General features: G+C 36.7%; 1 protein-coding gene across 1 annotated transcript in view; it reads right to left on the minus strand.

The window, feature by feature from the left end:
* The window catches only part of CADM2 (cell adhesion molecule 2), a 261,666-nt gene that overhangs the window by 127,439 nt on the left and 106,383 nt on the right, over positions 1-27,844 (minus strand). Inside the window, exons 4-6 of the mRNA XM_054392117.1 lie at positions 15,670-15,822; positions 13,088-13,225; positions 7,139-7,309 (exon numbers count right to left, since the gene is read on the minus strand). Coding sequence (XP_054248092.1) covers positions 7,139-7,309; positions 13,088-13,225; positions 15,670-15,822 — 462 coding nt within the window. The remainder of the gene's footprint in view (positions 1-7,138; positions 7,310-13,087; positions 13,226-15,669; positions 15,823-27,844) is intronic.

The raw sequence follows: 27,844 nt of genomic DNA on the forward strand, positions 1-27,844 counted from the left end.
CACAGCAAGGCTTTGGTAGAGGAAGTCACCTTGAACAGCCACTTAACATATTTAGACTGCATTTAATTCATTAGAATCAAACATTTAAGATTTAAGGAAGACAATGGGTTTTTTTTTCCCCTCTAAATACACTTCTGGTGTGCAACTGGAAGTTTTTAGGCATTCTTCATAGACAAAGGGTCTAACAGTCAACTATGAGTGACCCTTTTCTTGTCTTTTTGTAATAGTGCCGTATTTCACATAGTACCTTGTGAACGTATATCATAAAGATATACTGTATTTAATATCCTGTATTTTCATATATTCACAGACTATATATATATATATATATGTTGTGGATATTATTACTAATATTCATGGGAGTGTGTGATTTGTGTCACATATTTTCATTTATTTGTTTGCAGAATATGTAGTTGTGGAAACTGTGCTCCAACAAAAACTTGAAAACAGCCAAGGAAAAATAATGGGTTAAACTCTTGGTGAGCATCGTGCACCTCTTTGGTACCCTGACTCTGCCTTACACCAGCAGATGCTAAACTCATACTGAGAGAAATGTTCATTTGTTAATACATCAGAAATCACAGCAGTACACTGTTGTTAGACATACAGACACACTTTCTACATGGCTGCACAAGTGCATTGCTGATTTGCTTATCTGTACTCTGTTGTGTTTGAGGCATTTTGTTTACTTAATTCAAAATCAATAAGTTTATTTCCCAGACAATAATTCCAACATTCTCTTGGAATAGCTGCCTAATTTTAAAGTCAGATTCAGACATAGATTGCTAAAGAATCTACCCACAAATGAAGAAAGAGCCTGTTGTTGGAATAACCTGTAGAAGCAAGTTAGCTGATGTCTATAGACTTGTCAGACCGAAAATTCACTGCACATCTGTGGCTGCCAATAGAGAATTTACTCAAAATTGCCTCTCTGGACACTTCTTTACATAACACATATTTAGCTTATTAGTGCTGTCATTTGGGAGTGTGGTCAGCTTTTGAGCAAAATCTCACTGAGTCTGTTAGCACGGATCACAACACAGCTGCCATTTTAGAATCACGATGATTAGGTTTGAAGTTCAAATGATTTGATTTCACTTTTAAGCTTCAAAAGCAGCCTCTAGGGCAGACTTACACAATTAATTTTTACTGAGGTCTGCTGGGTAATTTACTATACTCAGAGAATCTGCACTGAGGTAAGGTAATTACCACTGGGTAATTTTATGGCACTCTGTTCACTGGGAAGCAACATGTTGGCTGGCTTCTGCTCAGATAAGACCTGGAAGAAATTGAAGATGCTGCTTCTGGGAAACAACACCTACCCCATAACACAGAGACATTGAGGAAGGATGAGCAGAAGCCACTCATTTCCTAGATGTGGACCAGAAGTTGTATTTGCTCTTAAAATGTCTTTTCAGGAGTATTCATGAGAACTTAACAGTATACAATCTCATAAATATCACACTGAGAAGCTTTAAAAATTGCAGTCCTGCACCTGTGATTCTTTAATGCAGGAACAAAGAATCCATTCTTAGTTTAGCTTGAATCCAGTAGTAAACAATGAAACAGAATATCCCTTTGAGATTTGTATTTATCACTTACAAGAAGAACATCCTAATAATCAGTGGCAGCTAGGCTGACAAGCAAACTTCAGAGTAAAGCCACAGGGGATACAAGTCTATTTTAGGTTTACTGTTGACAGCAAGGGTCAGAGGGAAAATAAACTCAGCAAGCAGTGTCATGATACCACAAACCTCTGCTGGCCAAGCAGAAACTAAATTACAGCCAAACCTTTCTGCAAAGCAGAAAGACAGGCAATTGGGCTGCCCGGAAGTGCACAGAGCATGACATACAGATGAACAGGATTAAACACAAGTGAGACATACCAGAAATTAGTGAAAAATAAAGCTTAAAGACTGGACGAGCTAATTATCCCACAGGCTGGGGTGGGGTACAGTATGCTTAGCCCAGGAACAACCCTGCAATTTCTATATTTGAAGTCTGCAAAATTAACCTGGAAAGACCTGGGATCCATCCTAGGGTACTGAGAGAGCTGGCAGGTGAGCTGGCCAAGCCACTGTCCATCATTTATCACCAGTCCTGGCTCACTGGAGAGGTCCCAGATGACTGCAAGTTGGCCAATATGATGCCCATCCACAAGAAGGGCCAGATGGAGGATCCTGGAAACTCCAGGCCTGTCAGCCTGACCTCAGTGCCAGGCAAGATTACGGAGCAGACCATCTTGAGGGATATCATAGTGCACCTGCAGGTTGGCCAAGGGATCAGACCTAGACAACACAGATTTAGGAGGGGCAGGTCCTGGCTGACCAACCTGATCTCCTTTTATGACCAGATGACCCCCCTGGTGGATGTGGGGAAGGCTGTAGATGTAGTCTACCTGGACTTCAGCAAACCCTTTGACACCGTCCCCCACAGCAAACTCCTGGCTGAGCTGTCAGCCCATGGCTTGGACAGGAGCACTCTGGTTAAGAACTGGCTGGAGGGCCAAGCCCAGAGAGTGGTGGTGACTGGTGCCACAACCCCCATGCAGCCCTACAAGCTGGAGACAGAGTGGCTGGAGAGCAGCCAGGCAGAAAGAGACCTTGGGGTACTGGTTGACAGCAGGCTGAACATGAGCCAGCAGTGTGCCCAGGTGGCCAAGAAGGCCAATGGCATCCTGGCCTGCATCAAGAATAGTGTGGCCAGCAGGAGCAGGGAAGTCATTCTGCCCCTGTACTCAGCACTGGTTAGGCCACACCTTGAGTACTGTGTCCAGTTCCGGGCCCCTCAATTTAAGAAGGACATTGAGATACTTGAACATGTCCAGAGAAGGGCAACAAAGCTGGTGAGAGGTCTGGAGCACAAGCCCTGTGAGGAGAAGTTAAGGGAGCTGGGGTTGTTTAGCCTGGAGAAGAGGAGGCTCAAGCAACACCTTGCTGCTCTCTACAACTACCAGAAAGAAGGTTGTAGACAGGTAGGGATTGGTCTCTTCTCCCAGGCAACCAGTAACAGAACAAGAGGACACAGTCTCAAGCTGCGCCAGGGTAAGTTTAGGCTTGAGCTGAGGAGAAAGTTCTTCACAGAAAGAGTGGCCAGTGGAATCAGCTGCCCAGGGAGGTGGTGGAGTCACCATCCCTGGAGGTGTTCAAAAAAGGATTGGATGTGGCACTTGGAGCTATGGTTTAGTTGTCAGGTGGTGTTAGATATTAGGTAACAGGTTGGACTTGATGTTCTCTGAGGTCTTTTCCAACCTGGTTGATTCTGTGATTCTGTGATCTGTGAAAACAAGTACTGGTGACTGCCTTTTTCAAGATTTCCTTCTTTTGGTCAAGATATAAATGATACAGGTAAAGATCTACTAACCATTACCTAACACTTAAAAAGAAAAGAGCAGCAAGAAGGACTCAGACATTATTTCTATTACTGACACATATATAGAGGATCATGGAATCACAGAATTGTTTTGGTTGGAAAGATCATTGCGTCCAACCTTTGACCTAGCACCATCATGGCCATTAAACCGTGTCCCAAAGTGCCACATCTACACATTTCTTGAATGCCTCCAGGGACAGCGACTCCACCACCTCCCTGGGTAACCTATTCCAATGCCTGGCTGCTCTTTCCATAAAGAGATGTTCCCTATTATCCAATATCTTTCTATATAAAACATTTTTATCTTTAAACTTTAGTCCTCATCTTCATTTCATGTATTGTAATACTACTGGGGAAAGCTGATTTGCTTGCTCTATAACACTAATAAAACTAAGACTTGTGTCTGTGGAAGAAGAGGGAATGAAGTGTATTCCATATTGATATCACTACTGATGGCATTACTGGCTTTCATTTTAAGTTTACTTCCTATTAAAACTGATGATAAAAGCAGCTGTGTGGCTTCGTAATCACCTCTATCTACATCTCTCCATGGACTCATTATGAATATCTATTTCATATAGTCTCATAATCTAGGACAGATTTAATTTTATTCTGTTGTTCACTAGGCACAAATAAAAACCTGTCATTCCAACTATTGCATTGCTTTCCTTTTACTCCACCTATCAACCACCAGGTGCAAACAGTCCTGTAATTCCTGCTCTTCTGTTGTTGTTATTTTCTTTGCTCGCTTTGTTTTGATGAAGCCACAAATATTTTGTCCACTGTCAGGGGCTAGTTGGTTGAAACAGAAAATTTTTAACTTTCAAGCATAATTAGACAGGACAGAAATGGCTATTTGTCATTGTCCTTTTTTTTCTAACCTGCAATGATACACAGACAATTTGTAAGAAGTATCCGTGCACCACAGATGAAATTCTTCCTATTTTAGGAAGGTGTTTAAATACCAAGGCCAGTTCTAGATGGTGATGCCTAATCATTTTGTATCTGTTCTTTGCCATATTTCTGCTCATCTGTTCTGTCTGACCATTTTGAGGTACCTGCTTAACATTCTCCCATAACTCTCTGTTCATCTGAGATACCCTTGGGAACATTCAGAGCAAGTGCCCTACAGGATGTCAGATTAACAAATTCTCCTGACTTTTGTCCTGGGGTCCCATAGCTCACTTGTTTTGTCAGCACTATTTTTGAACTGCTGTCAGGTGGCATTGAGGATATATTGGGTTAGCTCACATTGGGTCCTGTGAGCATGCCTCTTTCATACAAACAGGATGATTCTTATATGTTTGAAGTCTTATGGATTGATGGAAAGAAATCAGTACCTTCCAGTGATCGAAGCAGTACCCACAATGATTGTGAACAATACCAGGAGAATAAAATCAAGGGGCCTAGTTCCAGTGCAATGTACTCCATTCAGAGCCTTTGGGATTGCTTTAGGAAATCATCTTTCTCCTCATTTTTTACTTCAAGGCACTCTGCTGAACCACATCATAAGTTTCTTGAATCTCCTTCTGTTTTAATAAAATTTCCTTTAGAAACTTGCCCTGCATTAAACTTCTGAGTATGTTGACCACAGAGATGAAGGTGGTAAGGAAAAGGGCAATAGTAACCTGCTCTTAGTCTCTTTTTCCCCTATAATAAAACTGATTTATCTATGACTTTAAATGGCATTTTCACTCTCTCTTCTAAACTTGAGCTTCTTTTGGTGCATTTCTCACTTTCCACATATAATGGCTCTACATTAAGGACAGAGAGTGTTAAACTGATTTGTGGAAAATTAATGGAGCAAGCAGGAATGATAGAGCATTGTGGCTTTTGATAAATTGCCAGTCTAAAGGGGTCAATAACATAAAGCATATTAGTAACTGTAAACACTCAGTGCAGTTTGTTCTTAAAGAACTTCCGTGAACCCACAGAAGAGAGAGAATGGATTTGTTCAAAACATGAAGAAACAAACATACAGGAAGATGCACTCCACTACTATTTAGCAAGGTAGCATCTTGTTACCTAGGCTGCAAATTGGAAGGAGCGATAATTATTGAAGAAGCTTTATACATGAGGCCACAGAAAGACTTATTTGCATTGCAGTCTTATGATGCCCAAACAAACTAGAATCCTGCCTTTACCTTGAGTCCTATTACATTGCATCCAGTCTGACTCAGTTTAAACCTCTTACAACTATCCTATTTCTGTATCTCCTATTTCATTCAATTTGGTTCATCTCTGTAAGTGCCAGCATCTTAAGCAGAGCACTGAAGGCAGAGCAAGCAATTTGGAAGTGAAGGCATGGGCCAGCTTAGTGGTTGATGGTTGTGGGATTTAGAATTAAAGGATACACAGATGTTAAGGATTCATGTCTCTACTACAGATGGCATTTGAATATGTTGAGGAGACAGGTGTTCAATAGCCACTTGCTTTGATCTCTCTCAGTAAATTGATGAGTAGAATGTTTCAGAAAACAGTTATTTTCAGTACATACCACTTGTGAATGCTAATCCACATCCTCCTTATTTTCAGACTTTTTTTTAGATGTCTTTTTTTAGAAATGCTGTCAGCTTCTATGCATGGGAGTGCTTTTGCCATTACTGTGTTTTAAATGTTCTACAAGCATTAGATGCTTATAGAAATATTCTCAGTCAGAACCAAGTTATATATGCCAGCAGTCCTTGACATGGTATTTTGGAAACTAGCTGCAGTTACTGTAAGCTTGTCTGCTTTTAAGCTGGTCGCTTGTCCACTTTACAACAGGCTGATTGCACCTACTCTAGAAACAGAGTAATGAAAGGTCTCTCCCCTTCACCTGGTCTGACAATGTTTTGAAAATGCTTTTTTGAAAATGGCCTTTTTTTGGCTAGATCAAAAGTACAGGTATTCTGCAGAAATCCAGACAGCTGTACCCTGAAGAATGGTGGGTCTAGTACAAGTGAAAAGGAAAATGTCATGTGATGGTGAAAAATGTGTTCTCCTGAGCGTCTCTCAGTTTACAAGTGGAAAAGAATTGACTCAGAGGACAACATGACTTCAGAATAGGGCACATAGATACATAGGCAGGTTCATTCAACTTTGTGGAAAACATCAAGTTTCAGAAATCTTGTTTTAAAGTAAATAAGCCAATATATAGAGATACAAACCCCCCTGAAGTTTGAATTATTTAAAGTAACATCCTGTGTAGACAAGGCCTATATATAAATTCTAAGGGGCTTTTCCTCCTGGATTTGTGTTATGAACAGCATTACAACAGTTTCCTTAGCAGGATTCAAAGTTATTGAGGAAGTATGCTAGAAATTGCTTTTTCAAACCTTTGTTTCAAGTGTCTAGGAAACTTTCAAGGAAAATTGTGAAGCACTATGACCATGAGTTTAAGAACTCTTTCACATTGCTACAATGATAAACAAAAAAGACAACTCCTTTTCCTCTCTAACAGAGAAGAACTCAGTTCCATAGTGTTTTCACTAGTAAAGCTCTTGTTAAACTTTTTAGTTAGTCCTGTAGACAGAAACAAACAAACAAACAAACAAAAAACTAACAAAAGAAAACCCCAATAAAATTCCCCCAATGAACTAACCAAATACAAACTATACAAACTGGCTAAAAGAGAGATGTTACCTATCCACAAAATACCACAGATTTTTATAATTTTCACACAACGGAAACTCTGCAACCGTAACAAAACAACACAAAACAACACAACACAAAACAACAAACAAAAAAACTATAAAAGTAAGCGTATGTAATATGCATTACTTACAGTGGATTTCTAGAACCTGCATTGCTATCTGAGGTGTAGAGTTTAGGGACTCATGATCTACTCTGCAACTTACAACTGCACCATCATCATTGCGATCTGCTAGGAAATCCAGCGTGCTGCTGACTGTGAACGTTTTACGATTTGCATCTTCTTCTTTCGAATATTTAACATCTGGAAGAAAGAAAAAACATTTTTCTCTCCAATATTTTTAGGATCAGTATTCCAGCATTAGACACCTAAAATACCTATCACACTTGTTGAAAAAAACACAGCTTTCATATGGGTATTGGTCTCTTTAAAACAAATCTAATTAGCCTGTAGTTATTTCTCAATTTACTCCTATTGTCAGAACACTAGATATATACTGAAAGAAAAAAATTGGTTACATGATACTGCACTCAGACAAAAATTCCTTTCATCATTATCTCTTATATGTTTAGGTTGAAATTTGATATGAACTTTCCCTGCAGTTTATTAGAAACAATGTCATCTCCTCCTATCCTCCCTTCCCTTCTGTATTCACAGTGTCACTAAACATTAAATTTTCTAAGTCCATGCTTAGAAACTTTCACAGAAATCCCATGCAGGGATATTATTGAAGCCGTATGAATTAAGGGTTTCATGCATGTAGTCACATTTGTCCTGGGCTTTATTCATTGCTTATTCCATTGATTTGCTACAATTATGTTAATTTGTGAATTAAACTAAACCACAGCATAGATGTCAATGGTGTTCAACAACTCTAAAGGGAGCATGCTATAGTATTTACTGGAATCTACAGACAAATCTCAAGAATACTGGAAATAAAATTCAAAGAGACCTTCCATTCACTGCTTCATATCATGTTAAATTGACCTACTGCTTTTGTGCAAATTCAGTTAAAAATAGGTTTGACAGTTTTCAGACCAGATACTGGAATGCAGGGAGCCTATAGCTATGCTTAAGAGCATTCAAACTCAGCTCAAGGTTAGAGGCTAAAGTTCAGAAAGTTTTGTTGTAGGACATGCATATGAGAGAAAAACTGAAGATCCATAATACTGACCATTTTTTGGAAAAGTTTTAATGTATAAACTGCAGCATGAGATTGTCTTACTTTAGAATGGCTTTATTTGGGTCCCAACTACTTATAATACTTATTGATTTTAATTTATTTCACCAAAATAGGAAACTTGTTATATCGATTTGTTATAATGAAAGCTTTAGAAGATATTTATAAATACATAAACATATATATTAAATTACACTGAGACTGAATATGTCCTCTGTGTCCTAAAAAAAAAGTGAGGGGTTCCAGTTTTACAAATGATATTAAATCCCATTAGATAAGAAGACGACCTAAATACAATTTCCATGAAATATCAATTTTAGAAAGCAAATCCTAAATGGCTTAAGCTATATCTTTTTAGATTTAAAATATCTCTGAAATTGGAAAGGTGCTCCTTTTCATTGTCTCCAGATAGAAGATTAAACCATGTAGTTATACAATTTCCATTTTCCCCTAGGAAATAATTATTTCTTGCATACAGGCATTTTTCTGCCTGTTGGTTGCTAAGCTTTAAGACATTTTAATTTCTGCCATGGCGATTATTGATATTTAGGGATCAGTAGGTGAGAGAAATATTGACCAGGGCTAAAGCAAAGTTATTATAATCAAACAGCAAATGTCTTCACTAATATTTAAAGCAAACACATGAGGTTTTGTTCCCAGAACTAGGTTTCCAAATTTAATAATAAGTGCTTATATAGATAGCTTTCTGCTTATAAATAATGTATGCATCCTGTTGCTTATTGACTTCAGGTGGAGGACAGACAGCTCCTGAAAACATCAACAACTTTAATTTTAGTGAGAGATTGTGGGTGCTTAATCCTTTAGAAAAACAAAAGCAGTTAATTTCCTAATCTATTTAAAAGCCTTTCTCTAGACATCTATTGTTTAGAAGAGTTCATCTCTTAATTACCTCTGTAGAAAGGACAGTGATACTATTCTCTAAACTGTTGACATCCTCATCAACAGAAATACTTAGTTGTTCACATTATCAGCTGTATCTTCTCAGATATTTCTTCATAGCAAAATGAGGGCATGATTGTAATATATACTAACTGACTATAAACCCACATGGATTAAGTGCAATGGAGATCAGCTACCAGGTATGTTACTAACTGCTAGCCTTGAGAATATTTACCTAGGGATTTTAGAGAATTTTTAAATTTGCCTATTGTAATCTATTATTTCATTTATTTTCTTGCTACTCCTCTTTCTCTGCTAAATATGCCCTTGAAAGAAGGTAAAAAACCCAAAGGAGCATTACAGAGGCAGTTTGTCTGGAAAGCACTGTAATGAAACAGCCTAAGGCATGACTAGATAACAAGTAGCTTTGTAGAGGAGAAAGTTGTGGTCTCGAAGACAGATTGAACATTAGAGAACAGTGTGCCCTTATAGCATTGAAAGCTGAAAAATTACTGCTCTGCATCAACAGTAGCATACCAAGTAAGTCAATAGAAGTTATTCTGCTGTTTAGCACTTGCATGGTTGTATCTAGAGCACTATGCCCAGTTTTGGGCTTTCTGGTACAAGAAGGATATCAACAAATCCCAGTAGGTTTTGCCAAAAGCCATAAGGATGGTCAGTGTCAGGAACATATAATGTATCAGGACAGCTTGTAGCAGTACCTAACACAGTTGGTTTTGCTCAGCCTGGGGAAGACTAAAACCAGATCAGACTGCTGCTTTCAAGTATCTGTTGCACATAGGGAAGAAAAAGGCAGATTCCTCTCAGAGGCACACAGCAAAGGTGAGGGGCAATGAACATGAGCTATATCAAGGCAATTCGTATTATATGTAATATAAAATAGATACATTTTCATGCAATAATGAAAATTTTCCACTATTAAGAACCTTCAAATACTGAAACATCTAGCCCAAGGAGACTATGGAATCTCTGTCCTTGGAGATATTTCAAAACTGAACTGGAGAAGAACTTTAGGATTCCGATCTAAGCTTTCAGAGATTGGGTCATTATGAAGCCTAAGGGTCAACTCTGGCCCCATGTCTATGGCTCTGTCTGATAGGTGTACATAGAGATATGTTTTATTAACTAATACTAGTTTATGTCTCATAAGCATAGATGTTTCATGCTGAAAATCATAACAATATTGTTTATTGTTAGCTATCTATAAAAGCACATACTGGTAACAACCATATAGAAGCATTCATCTTACAAATAGATTTGCTGGGTTTTACATGGCATATATTTTTGTTTACATTTAAAATCAAGGTCTGACATGAAATGGCTTTGTAATCTAAAAAAAAAAAAAAATCATCTTTGTTTGATAGGTTTTTTCAAGACAAAATATTCAGTGCCTCTCTAAATTTTTTGTGGATACCGAAAGTATATAAACTAATTAAAAACTTTCTAATCTGTTGCAGCAAAGTTAAGGGTTATGGTTTATTGTTAATGCAAATTTTACTAGGGGAAAACAAAAGAAAATACAATTAAAAATATTCCTGAAACTTTAAAATTTTACTTAATATTTTTGAAATTTATGTAACAAATTTTGTTGAAGAAATAGAGATTTTTTTTCACAGATTATGTATTTATTTCCTCCAATATTTTTGCTTTTAATCATCCTCCAGAAATGTCACCAGAATGCTAAACTGCAGATTGCTTTATTAATTTGGCTAATATGTGAGTGAAAGAACACTAAAGGAAAAGGGATGGTACTCAGTGTTTCACATTCTGTCTCTCTCATTACTAGCACTTTATCAAACAGTATTCCTTTACCAGATCATTATTCCTTTTTTGAATAATAGCAATGGAGCTACAATTTTAGAATAGCTTTTTCCCCTTTGGTGAAACTCTGAACTCCATGCATCATTTATATTCTTTTGCACCATGTATAATACACTATAACACAATTGGATTTACTGGTGCTAGACAGACGAACTCCTAACCTTTAATGTCAGCTGCATTAGCATATAATTTCATATCTATTTTCTCAGATTTATCATTTCACCTTTTATAGTGCACAAAGCTAATGTAACTTCTGCTGATGCCACTGCAAACTGGTTAGGTTATTTTATTCCTAACCTTTGTGAAATGGCAATGTGCTCTTCAGAAGACCTAGAAAACTAAACTGAAATGAATGTGCTCAGTACTTTCCTCTCATTTCTGTTTGTTTGCTTGTTTGGGTTTTTTTATTATTTTTTTTCTTTTTCTTTTTTACACATCTTCTTTCTTCCTTCCCTACCCTTTTCCTAAAACACAAAAAAACCCCCGCATCCCTGTTGGAACTGTTAAGAAGACCAAATTAATCGGAGGGTCAAATCACTAAATTGCTTGCTTTGCTTTAATTATGTCAGCTAAAAGGAAGGCAAAGTTATTAAATCAGATTTTAAATTATAATTTAAAGCTTAACAACTTTTCAGATGTGTTGCTTTGCTGTTAGTCCAACTACAGCAGTGGTTCTCCTCAAGTATTGACACTTGTTAGAGTGATTTTTAATCTTTACATATTTGGGATATATATATTTATCTTGCCATGCTTTCTGGATGCATCTATGAATCTATGCATCTAAGGTTCTCTGTTTCCTCATTATCTATCTGTACTACAAGCACTCAAGCACATTTAAAATGATTCCAGCATAAAATTCCTCTACCCTCCATCACTATTATGATTTTCATTCAAAATCTAAAGATGCTTCCAGAATGGACTGGGTTACTTGGACAATCGACTGCAGTCACCTTTATTTGCCCATTTTATATCACAGCTCTGGTTGTGTACATTGAACTATGGTAGGTAATAATAAAGGAAGATTAATAGATTCTTCAATTAATGTTGTAACTTTGCTTGAGGCAGTTTATTGAACTAATAAAATCACAATGTCAGACAAATATAAGACAAAGCAGACAAAAGTTGAGGTTTTTCAAATAATTTTTGAATATTTTTTTTGTATTATTTAGTCTTATAGCAGAATGCATAGAGGTGACATGAATACATACAAATATCTTAGCAATTTTTATACATCTGCTCTATGACAAGCTCTTTAAGTGGCTGTGGTAGATGTGACTAAGCCTTCTGTTAGAGAATCACCATCACAGAATATCAGGCTGGAAGGGACCTTAAGAATAAGGCACTCTCTCCACCCATCTACCCAAATGGATTTTAAACTATCCCAGGATTTATGAGAATATGGAGTAGAAAATTAAGTTTTAAATAAAGAACATACAAAGTAAAGAAGAAGACAGAAAACAAATAAATGACTTTTAGATGAAACTCTTTCCTATATCACTACATCCTCAAAGGCAAATCCTTGCTTTCAGCTTTGTGTTTAGACACCTGAAGATGTTGCAGTCACAGCAGACTTTGTCCAATGCCCCCAAGTCCTGGTGAAGTTCTCTCTGCTTCTCACTGCAGACTATCACGATCCTTGCCCCAGCTGCGCATTCCCAGTTTCCCAGCTGACATTCCCTCCATTGCTGCATCCTGACTCTTTTTCATCAGATCAAAACCCCTACAGGAAAAGCAATTTCCTCTCTCCTCCAGACAGTTCTGACTCATCTGGTCACTTTATTTAGAGGACTGTAACATAAAAGTGGCAACTGACCAAATCAGACATATATCATATTAGAAAGGAAAATGTAAACTATCTGGCATGTGGCATGTCTATGATAAAAATAATCCATAAAACATTTCTCTAAGAAGTATCACAGTTGAGTTTATTATGCTGAACAGATGTGAGAGCAATTCAAAACATCAGCTTTTACCATTTGAAGAGAAAAAATAAATGGTTATATGACCACACCAGTAACTTAGAACCAATTCCTTATCTACCTGCTATCACTGATTCATTTAACAATTGCATATCAGAAACTTTACAAATATAAACATATAATTCTAAATAATGTATGTCTGACAATTGGACCAAATTACATCAAAGCCCTTTTAAATACCTTTAACTTCCTTGTCATTCTTGAACCATCTGATATCAGCTGCTGGTTTACTACCAGACGTCTTGCAAGTTAGCTGCATCCTCTCTCCTTCCATAACTGGTGAGGTAAATCCAGTAATTTGTGGCTTCTCAGGAACACCTAAGAAGCAAATAAGAAAAATATCTCTGATAGTGTCAGCTGCTGCCATGAATATATGACCAACTTAAAATTCACTTCTTCATGTGCTCTGAATTCTGGAAGCAGAGTAATTAGTTCCCTGCCTTGTCAGCAAATCCTGTTTCCTATTGCAAACACACTGTCAATCCGAACTGTATTTGATTCTAAAGAATTGAAGAAAACAGAAATTACATACTCTTCTAAGGGAAGCAAATTGCATTTCTAAAACTATCTTTTATAAAAATATATTCTGTGTTCAGGTCTTCTCTGACTTGCTATCATGAGGTTTAAACAGGTCTGCAGAGCAAATAGGACATCAAAGTATATTTGAAGTACAGCTGTGAGAAAAGAATGTAACCAGGAGAAAAAAGCTGAACTGATTGAAGTTCAGAACAGATGTTTAAGCATGAATTATGAAGAATTTAATACAAAATCCATGGAAAAGGGAAGATGAACATAATTACAGGAGTTCCCTTGTCTTCAGAGTATTCATAACAACAACAAAAAAATCAATAGGTATATTCACAATTCCACTGGCTATGAAGAATTTCTCAGCTGAATCCAAGTTCTGTGGAGGAGGTCATACGATCATTATTATACATTTCAAATAGTTGTTTTTCAATGAACTGTGGAAGATTAAAAAAAAAAAAGAGAGAGAATTGGTGGAAAATTGATCACTACATATATAAATCCATCTGACTTCTGAAAACAGAAGATTAACTTATTTTAAATTGATGTTGATGACCACAATTTTAAAATCTCTGCAAATGTTGTTGTTAAAACTTGAATCTGCAATGCTTTGACATATTGGTATTTGCGACTAGATAAAGGGATCAGTCACAGTAATTGATCCCATGTCCTGTATTTCAGAGTTTGGTTTGTTTACATCTCTTTTCCAAAATGACAGATTATGTACATAAAACCCAAACAGCAGCATCTAATGCAGAGTACATTTCTGTAATAAATCTACCTCTCTCTTTCAGGACAGAAAATGGTGTCTGCTATAATACCTTGACACTTAAATCTTCTAATCCATAACACAGCAGTCAATAAAGAGATTATTAGTACATAAAAGGATAGTTTATCTGATTAAAAGATGTAATACATTTCAATGGAAAATATACTCTTCACAGATACAAAGTGTTCCAAGAGTTCAAAATGTTTCTTTGAGATAGAAAATTACAAATATTAAATTAAATAAGACAGGCATCTGTCTTTTTATCTGTCTTGCAGCTTTCTATCTTGGAAGCTATGCAGCTGAGGTTGGGAAGATGTCATTAAAGCATCCCCCCAGAAATGAAGGTAAAACTGTGACAGGTCCAATTACTTTGCTTAATAGATATGGGCTAGATTTTTTTTATTGTTTTGTTGTTGTTGTTGTTGTATTTGTAACCTCTTACTGTATCTTTCTGCCATTTAAAAGGTTGAATTGGTCTACTTATCTATTGTTTAGATCATGAGATGCCTCTCTACAGAGGTAGTTGTTATTCCAGAATATTCTTCTTTGAGGCAGTATTTCTGTGTCCTTAACGACAAACTTGTGAACATTTTTGTATAAGAGTCTCACAGGGACTTATCCTATGCACAAACTTAATTCCCTGGCTGAATTAATGTGAATATTACTGGTGCAGAGAACATCTTACATTAGTTCTATTAAATTCAACTGTCTGCTGGTATACATATAAAAATAAAACAAAAAGAAAGAAAGAGTCAAGTTCAGGGACAGTAAAAGGAGAGAATAATGAAAATCAGTCTCTAAAAATCATGCAAGCTCTTATGTATGCAGGTGTGTTTCAATGCATGATAGCAATTTTGGCTGATTGGGCTACTGCCATTCATAGAATCATATAAAGCTTTGATCAGAAACTTTATTTCCAGGGCATCTCTCAATCTGTTACTGCTCTATGTCGATCTATAACCTTTGGGGAAAACAGCAGAGCATTTAGAGGATAAAGCACAAAAGAAGAGGCAAACTCAGTGAAAATAAGCACTTTGTAGACAAAAAAATCTGTGAATGAGACATGAAAATGCACAGCTAAGGACAAATGATAAAGCTCTAAAGCCTGTTTTGATTTCATGCTTTTTTATTTTCTCCCCTTTGCTCTATGCCACACATTGCCAGGAGATGAACACATGTATCTTCTTTGCACGTCTGGTATCTGGGATGTAGAGGTTATGTTCATTCCGTGGAGCACTCATACTGTGGTATTGGTGTGCTCCCTACCTCATTATCCTGCCACAGTGCAAATAGTAAGAGGCATGTTACTTTTCAGCACAGCAATATGAATCAATAAACTTCAGGGAAACAAGATCAGACATTTACATGTATCTTCTGCCAAGCTTTAGAAAAGTTCATTCTTACCATAATTTGCCAAAGCCTGAGAAGTTTAACATTTGTTTCTTTATGCTCAGCCATTTATACTCACCGAGAACAGTAAGAAAAGCCTTGGAAGTTTTGACAGGCATAGTAAATAAAGAGCAGGTGTACTGCCCTTCATCCGACAGAGACACATCACTGACACTGATACTCAGTTCATGCCATGAAGCTCGGACCAGCTCAATTCTGTTGTCCCTCAGAGCTGAAAAACAAAAATTTGTGTTATAAGATAAGAAGCAACATATTAACAAAGCATGGTAGGTTATACAGGAGGCTCTATGAAGTAGCCTGGTGAAATCACACCCTAGAATACAGGGATATAGGCACTTTTGTCTTCATGAGCACTCGTTTGTTTTCTTTGTAGAATAGCGTCGAAGAGTTCAGCAAGTTTCCAAATAGTGTACTGAGTGACTTGTAAAGTATACAATCCTAGAGATAAAGGCACTTGAGTTATCTTTGATCTTCCTTTGAAAAAAATCCCATTGACTTTGATTTCTGCCCCTAACAGTTTTGTTCAATGCTTAAAATAATATAAATGTGACTAAATATTGAGAATCTTGTTTCATTTACTAACAAAATATATTTTCTGCTGAGAGGCTTACCATTGCATAACTTGCCTACAGATCTTTCTCACATCCATTACTGCTCATATTGAACTGAAATATCAGATTTCTTTAATGCTGTATAGGTATTTTTTCTTATGAAAATATTGAAAGCGATACTTCCACATTCATATAAAATACACTTAGAGATTTGAGGAAGTTAACCATAGTGGCTTTACTCTTTCAATTATGACTAAAAATCTGATCTTCTATCAAAAAATCCTTTATGACAAAATTTCGTTTGCATGAAACCACTCAGGAAAGAGGGGTGGGTAGATTTAATTAAATTAAAAATGTCACTTTAGCTAATATTGAAACAAACAAACAAACAAACAAAAAACCACCCCCCCAAAAAAAAAAAAAACAACAAGGAAAAAAGCCTGTATTTTGTTTAACCATTTCTATTAAAAACATTCCCAAACACTCAATTTCTCTGCAGTAAAATTGTTTTGGGAATCTACTGATATTAATCAAGTCTTTCCACAACATAGAAATACAGGTATCATAAGTAAGTAAACAATTTAATTCTAAGTTAACAATAAAGCCTCTGTAAGTCAGAATATTTTGCTGTATATCTCTAGATTAAAATCTTTGACCTGACAGTATTTGAATCTTCAGGGAGTCTATTTTTATAGCAAGCCTCTGAAAGTAAAATGGGACTATTATAATTACTGGGAGATGGTTTGATATTGAGCAAAAACTTTGATTTGTGAGAAGAACCAAGATCACAGAATCACAGAATGTTAGGGGCTGGAAGGTACCTTGAAAGATCATCTAGTCCAACTTTCCTGCCAGAGCAGGATCACCTATATCAGATCACACTGGAATGCATCCGGATGGGTCTTGAATATCACCAGAACGGGAGACTCCACAACCTCTTTGAGCAGCCTGTTCCAAAGATTTGTCACCCTCATGGGGAAAAAATTCTTCCTCATATTCACATGGAACTTCCCATGCCTCAACTTCCACCTACTGCCCCTTGTCCTGTCATTGGGCATCACCGAGAACAGCCTGGCTCCATCCTCTTGGCACTCACCTTTTACACATTTATAAACATTAATGAGGTCACCCCTCAATCTCCTCCTCTCCAAGCTAAATGGCCCCATCTCCCTCAGTCTCTCCTCTGAGAGAGGAAGGAAGATGTTCCACTCCTTTAATCATTTTTGTGGCTCTGTGCTGGACTTTTTCTAGGAGCTCCCTTTCCCTCTTGAACTGAGGGGCTAAGAACTGGGCACAATATTCCAGATGCAGCCTCACCACTGTAGAGGGTGAGAAGAAACTCTCTTGAGCTACTAACCACACCCCTTCTAATACAGCCCCGAATGGTTTTGGACTTCTTGGCCACAAGAGCACACTGCTCGCTCATGGTCAACCTTCAATCCACTAGGACCCCCAGGTCCTTTTCCTCTTCACTGCTCTCCAACAGGTCAGTCTCCAACCTATATTGGTACATGTTCTTTCCAAGGTGCAAGACTCTAAACTTGCCCTTGTTGAGCTTCATTAAATTTTTCCTGAATGGCAGCACAGTCTTCAGGTGTGTCAGCCACTCCACCCAGTTTTGTGTCATCAGAAAACTTTTTGACAGTGCTCTCTGTTCCCTCATCCAGGCTGTCAATGAATATATGGAATAGTAGTGCTATAGAGGGACTCCACTGGATACAGGCCTCTAACTAGACTCTGTCCCACTGACCACAACTCTCTGACTTCTTTCCTTCAACCAATTCACAATCCACCTCACTACCTGATCATCCAGACCACACTGCCTCAGATTAGCTTCAAGGATGCTGTGGGAGATGGTGTCAAATTTTTACTGAAATCAATATAAACCACATCCACTGCTCCACTATCATCTGGGTATGTCCTCATAAAAGACCATCAGGTTGGTCAAACATGACTTCCCTTTTGTAAAACATATTGACTGCTCCTAATGACCCTCATGTCCTTGATATGCCTAAGGACAGCACTGAGGATAGGTTGCTCTGTTACCTTTCTGGGAATGGAGATGTTCAAGTGCCTAATGCCATCCTCACCCACCTCATTCTAAAGTCCCCAAAGTCTGTTACCATTTGATTCTCCTAAATGTATGTCTTCCAGTGATAAAACCAAAGCTTTGCTACTGCATATAGATGTTTCTGCCCCATTTTCTAAGGCTCTCCAAGTGTTGTCAATACAGGAAGACTTACAAAAAAATAAGCAACTACAATGAAGATTAAGCAAAAATGTCACTTGAATTTGTTTTCTAAGGATACCATTCAGGTTTCTTTACAGAGATCTCAAGCTGTATTTACTGGTTATTTCAGGGTTGGCCAGCTAAAGCTTGACTTATTCTCTGCAGGGTCTGACAACTCAAAGGTGGCAGCTTAGGTAAACCTAACACAAGCATTCCATTAACTGCTCCAACGTACACCAAAGTGACTGAGGTTGCGTGTAATGGATATATACCAAAGATAACTGAGACATCTTCTGGCCAGCCACAGCAAGAAATAACTAATTAAGTAGAATATAATATTAAATGCATATAATGATGGAAAACAGATGTAACGTTAAAGCAAACAAGGAAGCAAAGCAAAAGCCACAAAATGAAAAGCAACATGTATACCAATATGGTGACATTGGAGCCAAGAAAAAGAAGCTCAAGAAACCAATAAGTACATAGAAGCAAACTGCTACCAACCCAGAATAGTAGGCAAAGCTGATGACTGTGGCTTTACCAGTCAAAAGTCCGCATCATAGTGAGGATGCTGAGGATGCTTTGAGGAAGTAGGTGGAGAGTTTTCTTGGCTTTTTAATTACAGTAAGATGAAAACTGAGCAAACATAAAAATGGTAGCTCATTTCACATTGCAGATTTTAAAGAATAAAAAAAAATATTCAAAATTACTCAGTGCTTCCAAATGTCTTGATTATCACCACATCTCTATATATAATTTGGGGAACAGCATAGGAAACACACACCAACAAAAAAAACCACAAAAGCCACCAAAAGCCAAAAAAAATTCTTGGCACCCCATAACATGAATGCATACCTCATAATTTGAAAGTGGTGATTTTTGTCTCCTTGTAAACTGAAATTGTTTTTAAAATAATGCAGCATATTATATTACATCATGTTTTATTTTGCTATAATTATCATTTCCTCCTGTCCCATGATAAAGATTGATGTAGCTGTTGAAATTTTTTATTATAGATGAGGCAACATGCAAAATTTTACATGCTAAAAAGGACTGTAGTGAATTCCACTAGAGCACAGGTTATGCCACTAGTACTCTATTTCGATCCTACTGGTAGAAAAAATTGAACTATAAACCACCTGCATCAACTGCATTCTTACAGTTCTCTTCCCTCATCTCTTCCCCTCCACATCTTTTTTAACCTTTGTACAACACAGAAACCTCAGTTCAGACAATTTTCTGGAAAACTGGTAAAAACAACCACTGATCAAGACCTGAGATCAGATGTTCCATGTTTCAGCCTGGAGTAAATTTTTATTGAAAGAACTAAATGAAAGAGTTTTATAACGGAAATACCAACACAGACCCTTTGTAGAAAATGCTGGAAATAACACCAACATGATACACATTTGCAGGAAAGCTGTTTGAGGGAAGCATCTTTATCAGTGCTAAATCTAAATGAAATTAATTATCTGGGTCATCAATTTCAAACCTAAGTATCTGTAAGCTTTCTTGTCTGCACAGGTTTGAGAGCAAACCAATGAGAAAACCCAACTGCTGTTGCTCAGACAAGGCTAGTGCCCATGTGGAGTCTTTTTTATAATCTTCTTTTCAAAGATTCTTCCTGCATCTGTGTCTATGTCCTTATCTATATCTCTTTAGAAAGACAACAATTCCTCTTATAAAATTGATAGCTGTGATGGATGCAGAGCTGGTTTGTTTCCATTTTCTGCATTAGGTATCTTTTCATAAAAGGGTGAAGTTGGATCAGCGAAAAGGTGGCTGCCTAACTGTTTAGTCCTTGCTCCCACCTCCTGGGGCAGGGGAAACCATCTGGGAGAGGGTGACTATTCCCTCAGGCATCAAATGAACAGTCAATATCACCAGAGAAGCCAGGGAGTGCTTCCAGTCAGCTAGCAATCTTGAGACATGGATGCTAAGTGGAGCAGGCATCTTGCATGGGGCAGTGTGTGAGCCTGGTTAATGGAGGAAAGAAACCTGTGGTGCTTGAACAGACCCCAATTACTGAAAGGTATCAACTCACAAGTAAAGGCTGGAAGGAGAAGACATTCTCCTCAAGGAGCTAGTTCATGGGAAGGACATTTCTTTACAATACTCCGTATTAAATCACTCAGCAGACCTGAGCAGACCTGACCTACTTACTTAAAGAGCAATATCATCTAGTTTATTATTTTTTGTATATTTAAAGAACATGAGCTTTCAAAAGATTTATGTAAGCTTGTTGGTTTCTCTTTCTTCAAAATGAGAATTGCTCCAATAGGGAAATTTTAGCACAACTTGGGGTTCTATCATAGTAGTTTAAATAGAATACCATAAAGTGAAATACAAAATTTTCTCTTCTATTCAATTAGCAGCTGAAACCAAAAGAGTAGAACTCATATGGGGACATTATTATTGAATCTGTGGAGTATGGTATGCATTAAAAACTGGGTTTCTTATATACTAAAATGTACACATATTCTTCAATACAAACAGTAGTAAATACTTCTGGATCCCCACAAGAGTTAACAGGAAACACCAAGCTTCTTTTTTAAGTGTCTCATATTAAAATACAGCTGCTGTGTTGTGCTCAGGTGGCAGAATTTATTCCACCACTTTTTAAGGTTATACTAAGAGATATATTCATGTATCACAGTAGTTTCTGAATCCTATTTATTAGTTGTATCGTGGTAGTGACTAGACAGCCCTGATGATCACAGATAAGCAAGGTTTGTCCTTAAAAACTCTACAAGCTCTATCGTCACTTGACTTGTATGGTTTCTTACCCTAGCTCCTGCCTCTGCCTGCTTGTTCAGGACTTTTCCTGGAAGCTCACTCTTTTTTCCATTTTGCTGTGTTGGAAGCCAAACATACCTTTTTGGCCTCTTCTTGAGAATTTTAACCTGTATTATTACCTTAGCAATAGTTTGCATACTCATTTTTTTGCATGATACAGATATGCTAGGAAAAGTAAACAAGCAGAATATATATTTGACTTCTGGGAAATACATCTATGCCAAAAAGGTTCCAAAGAATATCACCACTGATGTCTCCTTCCTGGACTCTTATGTTGCAAGCACTTATACAAAAGCACAAGTTGAAAAAATAAACATAATTGCATAATAAATTCCAATATGCCCTAAGTACATATTTCAGTTTTCTGTAATTTCCAGGCACATGTGATGTAGTTAATTTGCACATTATGAAATAATTATGCATAAAATACTTGTTCCTAGGCAGACACACTTTATTTATTTTAGCTGACATTCTATTTCCCATGGAAAAAGATTTTCTTTCAGAATGTTTTCTGACACAGAAACAAGCAACCCTTGATAATTTGCATAGTGTAGGCTATTATAAGTAAAAAATTCAGCTGCATTAATTAGCAGTTGTTGAGACTGGTGACAACTGAAATAAACTGTTCTCCTTGTTCACAATTACGAAAAGCTGTACGGCAAATAACACAATGATCATACAGAGTCATGTAATGAAGCCTTGAAATAGGAACTATATCAAAAAGAAACTCAGAAATTTACACTGGCATGGAAAAAAAAAATCCACATTTCACACTGGGCAAAAAAGGCAGGTGGACCTGTACATGCAGTAGCCACAGAGTAGCATCTCTATTCTATTTCTCTAAAAAGACCTATTAGTATTTTGAGTCATATATTTAAATAATGGGCATGAAACAACAAGGATCCCAAATCCTCCAGAGTAATTTGCAGATGTTTTGAGTATACTAACTTGACATATGATGCCATCCCAGGATCAATCAAGAAAATTTTCTTTTTTATGTTAGAGCTGTTCCCTCTGTCGTGGGAATAATGTAACCGTTAGTTGGAACCAGAAAGTTTTCTGATAGTGTGTTGGTTGGGCTAAACTCCCAGAAATATAATAGTTATGAAACTGAAACAATCCCTCTGATTTTCAGATCCTGGCTTACTGAATGTAGTACCATCATCAAATCTGAAATACATTTCAAGAGATTTATATTATATTTCTGGATATACTGGGCTATATTTCAGAGGGCCTTTTGCTTTGTTCCTAATAACCTCAATATACCAAGATGTCTACAGAGATGATATACAGCACCTGCTTGCAGTTGTGCATCAAAATCTGTTAGGCCACAGACCACCACCAGCAAGAAAAGAAAAAAAAAGATACAGAAAAAGAGAAAATAGAAAACTATAACAACAACAATAATAATTATCATCATTATTATTACTATTAGTATTGCTGTCTTCTAAACCTTCACACTTCTTTTCAAAATATTTCAATTTCCTTTAAAAATACCATGTATTCGTTAGTCTGTTGCCCATTTCCAACTGATACATACTTATTCTATTGATGTCTAATCTGTCTAGTAAGTACTCATACAATACCTGAACTCCTAATATTTTAAAACTTCTTAATTACTTGCATATGGAAAAAAAAAAAAATCCTTCCTTGTTCCCTGCTGGTCAATGCAATTTGGTAACTTTCATGCAAGCTAGGATCCAAGAATAGGGAGGCATCATGAATATTTAGTAATCACATATTTTCTATTTCTGTTTCTGTATGTGGTGAGGCCACTTTTACCTCTCACTGGAAATGAGTCCATGAAACTCTCATTTTTGTTCTTCTTACTAGCTGGTCATAATTCTAACAGAGTCCAAATCTGTCAGAAAGATAGAAAGTCCATCTATCAGGAAGATAGATGGTATCTTAATCAATCTAAAGTCAAGACAGATTTCACCACTGCGATAGAAATACTAAAATTGAGTTTACTTTCACAGCTAATGCTAATGCTAATGCTAATGTAGAGAGGAAAACATCTGGTAACACGATAGAAGTCGGTACACAACCTATTAGATTGGCTGAAGTATATACTATTGGAGTCCTTTCATGTTAACATCATTTTTAAGTAAAATCAGCAGAAATAACAAAAACTAAAGGTCACAATAATATGGAGAGATTCTTTGGCTAAGTGGCTGTGGAACAGTATTCTGGCCAATTTGCAGATGTATGATGATGTTTTTCCCTATTAGGAAAGTGATTAGTAACACAGATGAGTTCAAAACCATATTCCAAAGAACATCTTTCACGCTTTTGTGTCATTCAAATGCTGTGGGTATTTCAACTTCACTGAATTCTCCAACTCATTCATGTACTTACTGAATAAATTCAAGGCATCACTGAGTTTCATAGAAGGTGCTAAGTATGGCTTTTGAAAGGTAAGAACAAAATAACAAATCCTTGGAGATTAGTTTTGCTTTCATTCCAGTGCATTTCTATTTCTCTTTGAAGCGTTCTAAAGTACTTGGCAGTGAAAAGGAAGAAACAGCAGGGTCAATAGGGATCTACTTCTTTTGCCTCTAATCATCTGGTCATCTTGTACTTTATGCTCTGTCTTGCAATCTAGCAATAAAAGACTAGGCTGTTTTCAGCTGAGAAATACTGCTGAAATATTTGATTAGCTTATTTAGAGAAAAATATTCAAGAGCAAACTGCTTTCTCCTTTTTATATTTTTCAGATTTATTGCATGTTGGATAAGTAATATAATAAGTACTCCCTTCATTAGAAGATGAGCTGACAGTCTCACTAACAGTACTGGGGACCTGGAACGTGTCCATACAACATTACTTATTATTTTTCAGGGCAAGCTGTATTTAAAGAACACCCTTAGATGTCTATAAAGAAAAGATGAAGAGCGAGGTAATTTTTTTCAGTAAAATGACAAAAATTCTCCATTTCCTGCAGTCTAGATAAAAGTAAAGCAGTTTAAGGTGACTCACAACAACCTACAATCTTGAATACATCTGCTAAGTGAGGTTTCTCCGGCTGTTGTCAACTGACAAAAGAAGGCCATGATGATTATTTGCCTTTCATGAATAGAATAAATACCATAAAACTTTCATGCATGCCAGATTTTCTGCACTGAGCATTTTTCTCTCACAACCATTTTCTGTATTATCTTCAGTTTCTCTCCATTACAGATTACTCAAGAAACATAGCAATGCGCAACAAGAGAAGACTTCTAGGACACATACAGTTCTTTTTTCTGGTACTGAAGAGGCACTGCACTTCCATTCTGCTTGACTTTTGAGAAACTTAAAGACATTATTATCTGAGAAGCTCTGAGGGCTGCCTCACTTTCACATAAGAAATATAAGTTTCAAATCCTTCCAAAACATACAGTCTTTAAACTATGAAGATGCTTTGTTGTTTTATTGTGTTGGACTAATGTTTAACTGTACCTCAGGAAAAAAAAAAGGCACATTAGTCTGGATGAAACATTGTCTTACAAGGTCTGCTCATCTGGTTCCTTCTACAATGGGGAATTACAAGATTTCCTATCATACTAATGCAACTGGGCATTTGCCACAGAACGCTATCCTAGAAAATCTCTAAAAATCATACTTCTCGAATATGCAGCTGAAAAAAATTAAAATTCTAAAATTACCTGTCAAGGTTAAAGACAGGCAGGACAAAAATAAATTAGATTCAATAGATAACAATAATTGTAAATCTTATATACCAAGCTGGAGACTGAAATTTTGAAAGCAGTAATGCAGGAAAGAAGCCCAGAGGATTACAGAGGAAATTATTTAACTATATGTTCAAATGCAGCACCACTCTAAAAATATGAATCCTATTTTGGGTTGTACTGAACCTGGCAATTATGGTAAAAGGAAAGAAGTAATTCTACAATATTCCAAAACTGTGTACACCATACTGTGCCGTACATTGTAAATTACAAATAGAAACAGGCTCTCAGTTGGGAAGGTAATTTCTGAAGATCTAGAAATGGAATACTACTGCATAAGTATGAAAATGAAAATAATACAATGGAGAGCCGTAGTAACAGTCCACACCTACCTAATAAAATATTAATAGAGCTTAGAAAAATAATTTTGTTTTATAATTTTGAGGCTAATACTGAAACCACAAAATTGTATGTTTCAAGATAAATGAGAGTTCATTGTAAGTGAGAAGTATTAGATAATGACCTTGTTGAAGTAGAAGGGATAAAAAATAAAAATCCTTTTGCAAACCAAGCCACAGGTACAGAGATTTCCTAGTTTGCTCTTCTCTGAAGACTAGACCAAACGATTTCTCCTCATGCTGCTGATGTTGATAGTAATCACTATGCTAACAGTGCTTAAATGATTGAACCAAGGCAGAGTTCAGCTTGTTTAGGTATTAGAAATTGTCTACCCAAACAGCACAAAGCTCTTCCAAGACAGCCTACATATTTTGAAGAACATCCATTATATTGTACTCTCTTTCTCTTCAAGAGATTGCCCTTTACAGTTACTGCTCATGAACCTCATGCATTGACTTTAGTCAGCATTGGATGCAAGGAAACCTAAAGCATAGAGAACACAGAACCACCTGGTGAAATTATACACTCTTGACACTGCCAGAAATCCAGTTTCTCCTCTAATCTGCTACAGTTAATCATGTCTAAAGAAAGTCGCAGAACTGAATTTTACCTGGATTTCTCTAATCTTGTAAATGGTGGTGTTACCATTCATTACCTAAACTTAATGTTCCCATCACACTGAAAAATATTTCTGGTGGCATGAATGAGTAATACTCATGGTAGAGTCATGTTTGTGGTACTGCTTCATCTATACAGTGCAGTACTGTTGAAACGTTATCGCAGCAGAATTTGAAGAGATTTTTCTTGCTTATTGATGATCTAAGAGAAGGCCTCTGCTATAAGATGCTTGTGTTCTCTTTGCACTTCTTATCATTCATGCAGATACATAAATCGACATCATTCTTCCGGTAGAAGATGGCTGCACATGCAGTAGAACATTAACTTGCACACTAAGAAGTCAAACTCCCTAAACTCCTGCTGCAGTCAGTGGAGCAAGGTTCCTCCTGAAGCCAAATAAGAACAGATCATTACCTGCAAAATATTACAGAACCTGAACAAAACAGCAAAGACATCAGCAGTGATTGATGAATGTATCTGCAATCAATCTAGCAATTGATTCTGGTACCAAGATAGAGTCAAATACTAATGAATATGTCAATACTGAAGACATTAATGGTGTTAGTGATGACTTGCAGATCTCAGTACTGAGGGAACTGAAATATGGAAAAAAGAATCAAGAGAGATCCGAGATGAATCTAGTGCAATTTCAGAGAGGATTCTCAGAAAGCTCTTTGGTGGTTTTAACATCTTTTATGATAGAGCTCTTTAAGTTTTATGATGTCTCCCATATAGCCCACCAGAGGATAATCCACTTTGGAACCACAACTACACAGATGCTTCTTCTTTTGTGGGATTTGTCTTAGTGAAGGAAATTGTTAGAGAGACATGGTAATGGAAAAAAGATAATTAAGGGATTGAAGCATCTCTCAGTCAAGGAAAGGCTAAGAGACTTGGGGTTGCTTAGCATGAAGAAAAAGAAAATCATGAACTTAATCCAAATTCAAACAAAAAAAAAAAAACAGGGGCAGAACTTTCTAGACCTCTAATTTGCTGAGGAATCTACTCTAACTGAACACAGAGTAAGAAAGTTGGATTAGGCAATCTCCAGAGGTCCTTTCTGATGTGAAACATTCTGTCATCTTGTGATTCTGGATGTTTTCAGGGTAAAGAATCTGTGTTTCACAAAATTCAGGGATGTGATCAATCCTGGAACACCATCAAAACACCCTTTGGTGGATATTCACAAAGAGTATATTAAAAAAATATATTAATCTTTTGGTTTTTCTATATGATTTTCTCCCTCATGGATGCTTTGGATTCAAGTCCCTCAGAAGAGGCTACTTGTCTCTCCCCTTTATAGTCAAATAAAAGAAAAAGAAAAACAACAACAAAAAGGAGAAATAGAAAAAAATAGCTTTTCTAAGCTACATCTAGTTTGTGCAAACACAGTTCCTGTGCAGCTATATTCCAAGATCATGGTGATTTCATAATTCAAGCAATACAATATTTGGAGTCCAGAGTGGCGGTCAGACATATTCACCAAGTACAATGAAATATGATTTGGAAAAATAAATCAAATATTTGACATACAATGGCATACTAAGTACTGATAGCTGCACTGAATGAAAACTCTGCTATGAATAAATGCATTTTTTATCAAACAGTAGGTACTGACAGTAATAGATATGTGGAATCGTGCTACCTTTGGTAGCATTTATCACCAATATCTGACATTTCTGGGGCCATTCACACACACCAGATATACTGGAGTATATCAAAAGAAACTTGTCTGTGTTTAATATATATGAAAAGATAAAAAACAATCGAACGCATCTTGGCTTTTTGATTTAAACATTTGTTATGGACGTTTCTTTTTTAAGAGTTGGGGAAAAATAGTCTCGTGGTTTCTTTCTGCAGTTCAAATTGTACCAGTAGGTAAGAGATTGAAGACACTAATTTGGAAAGCAAATATACAAAGTAACTACCATTTATAACTGTACAGATAGAGAATGCTATCATATCTTT

Source organism: Indicator indicator, chromosome 1 (assembly GCF_027791375.1).
Source record: "Indicator indicator isolate 239-I01 chromosome 1, UM_Iind_1.1, whole genome shotgun sequence".
Lineage (NCBI taxonomy): Eukaryota > Metazoa > Chordata > Aves > Piciformes > Indicatoridae > Indicator > Indicator indicator.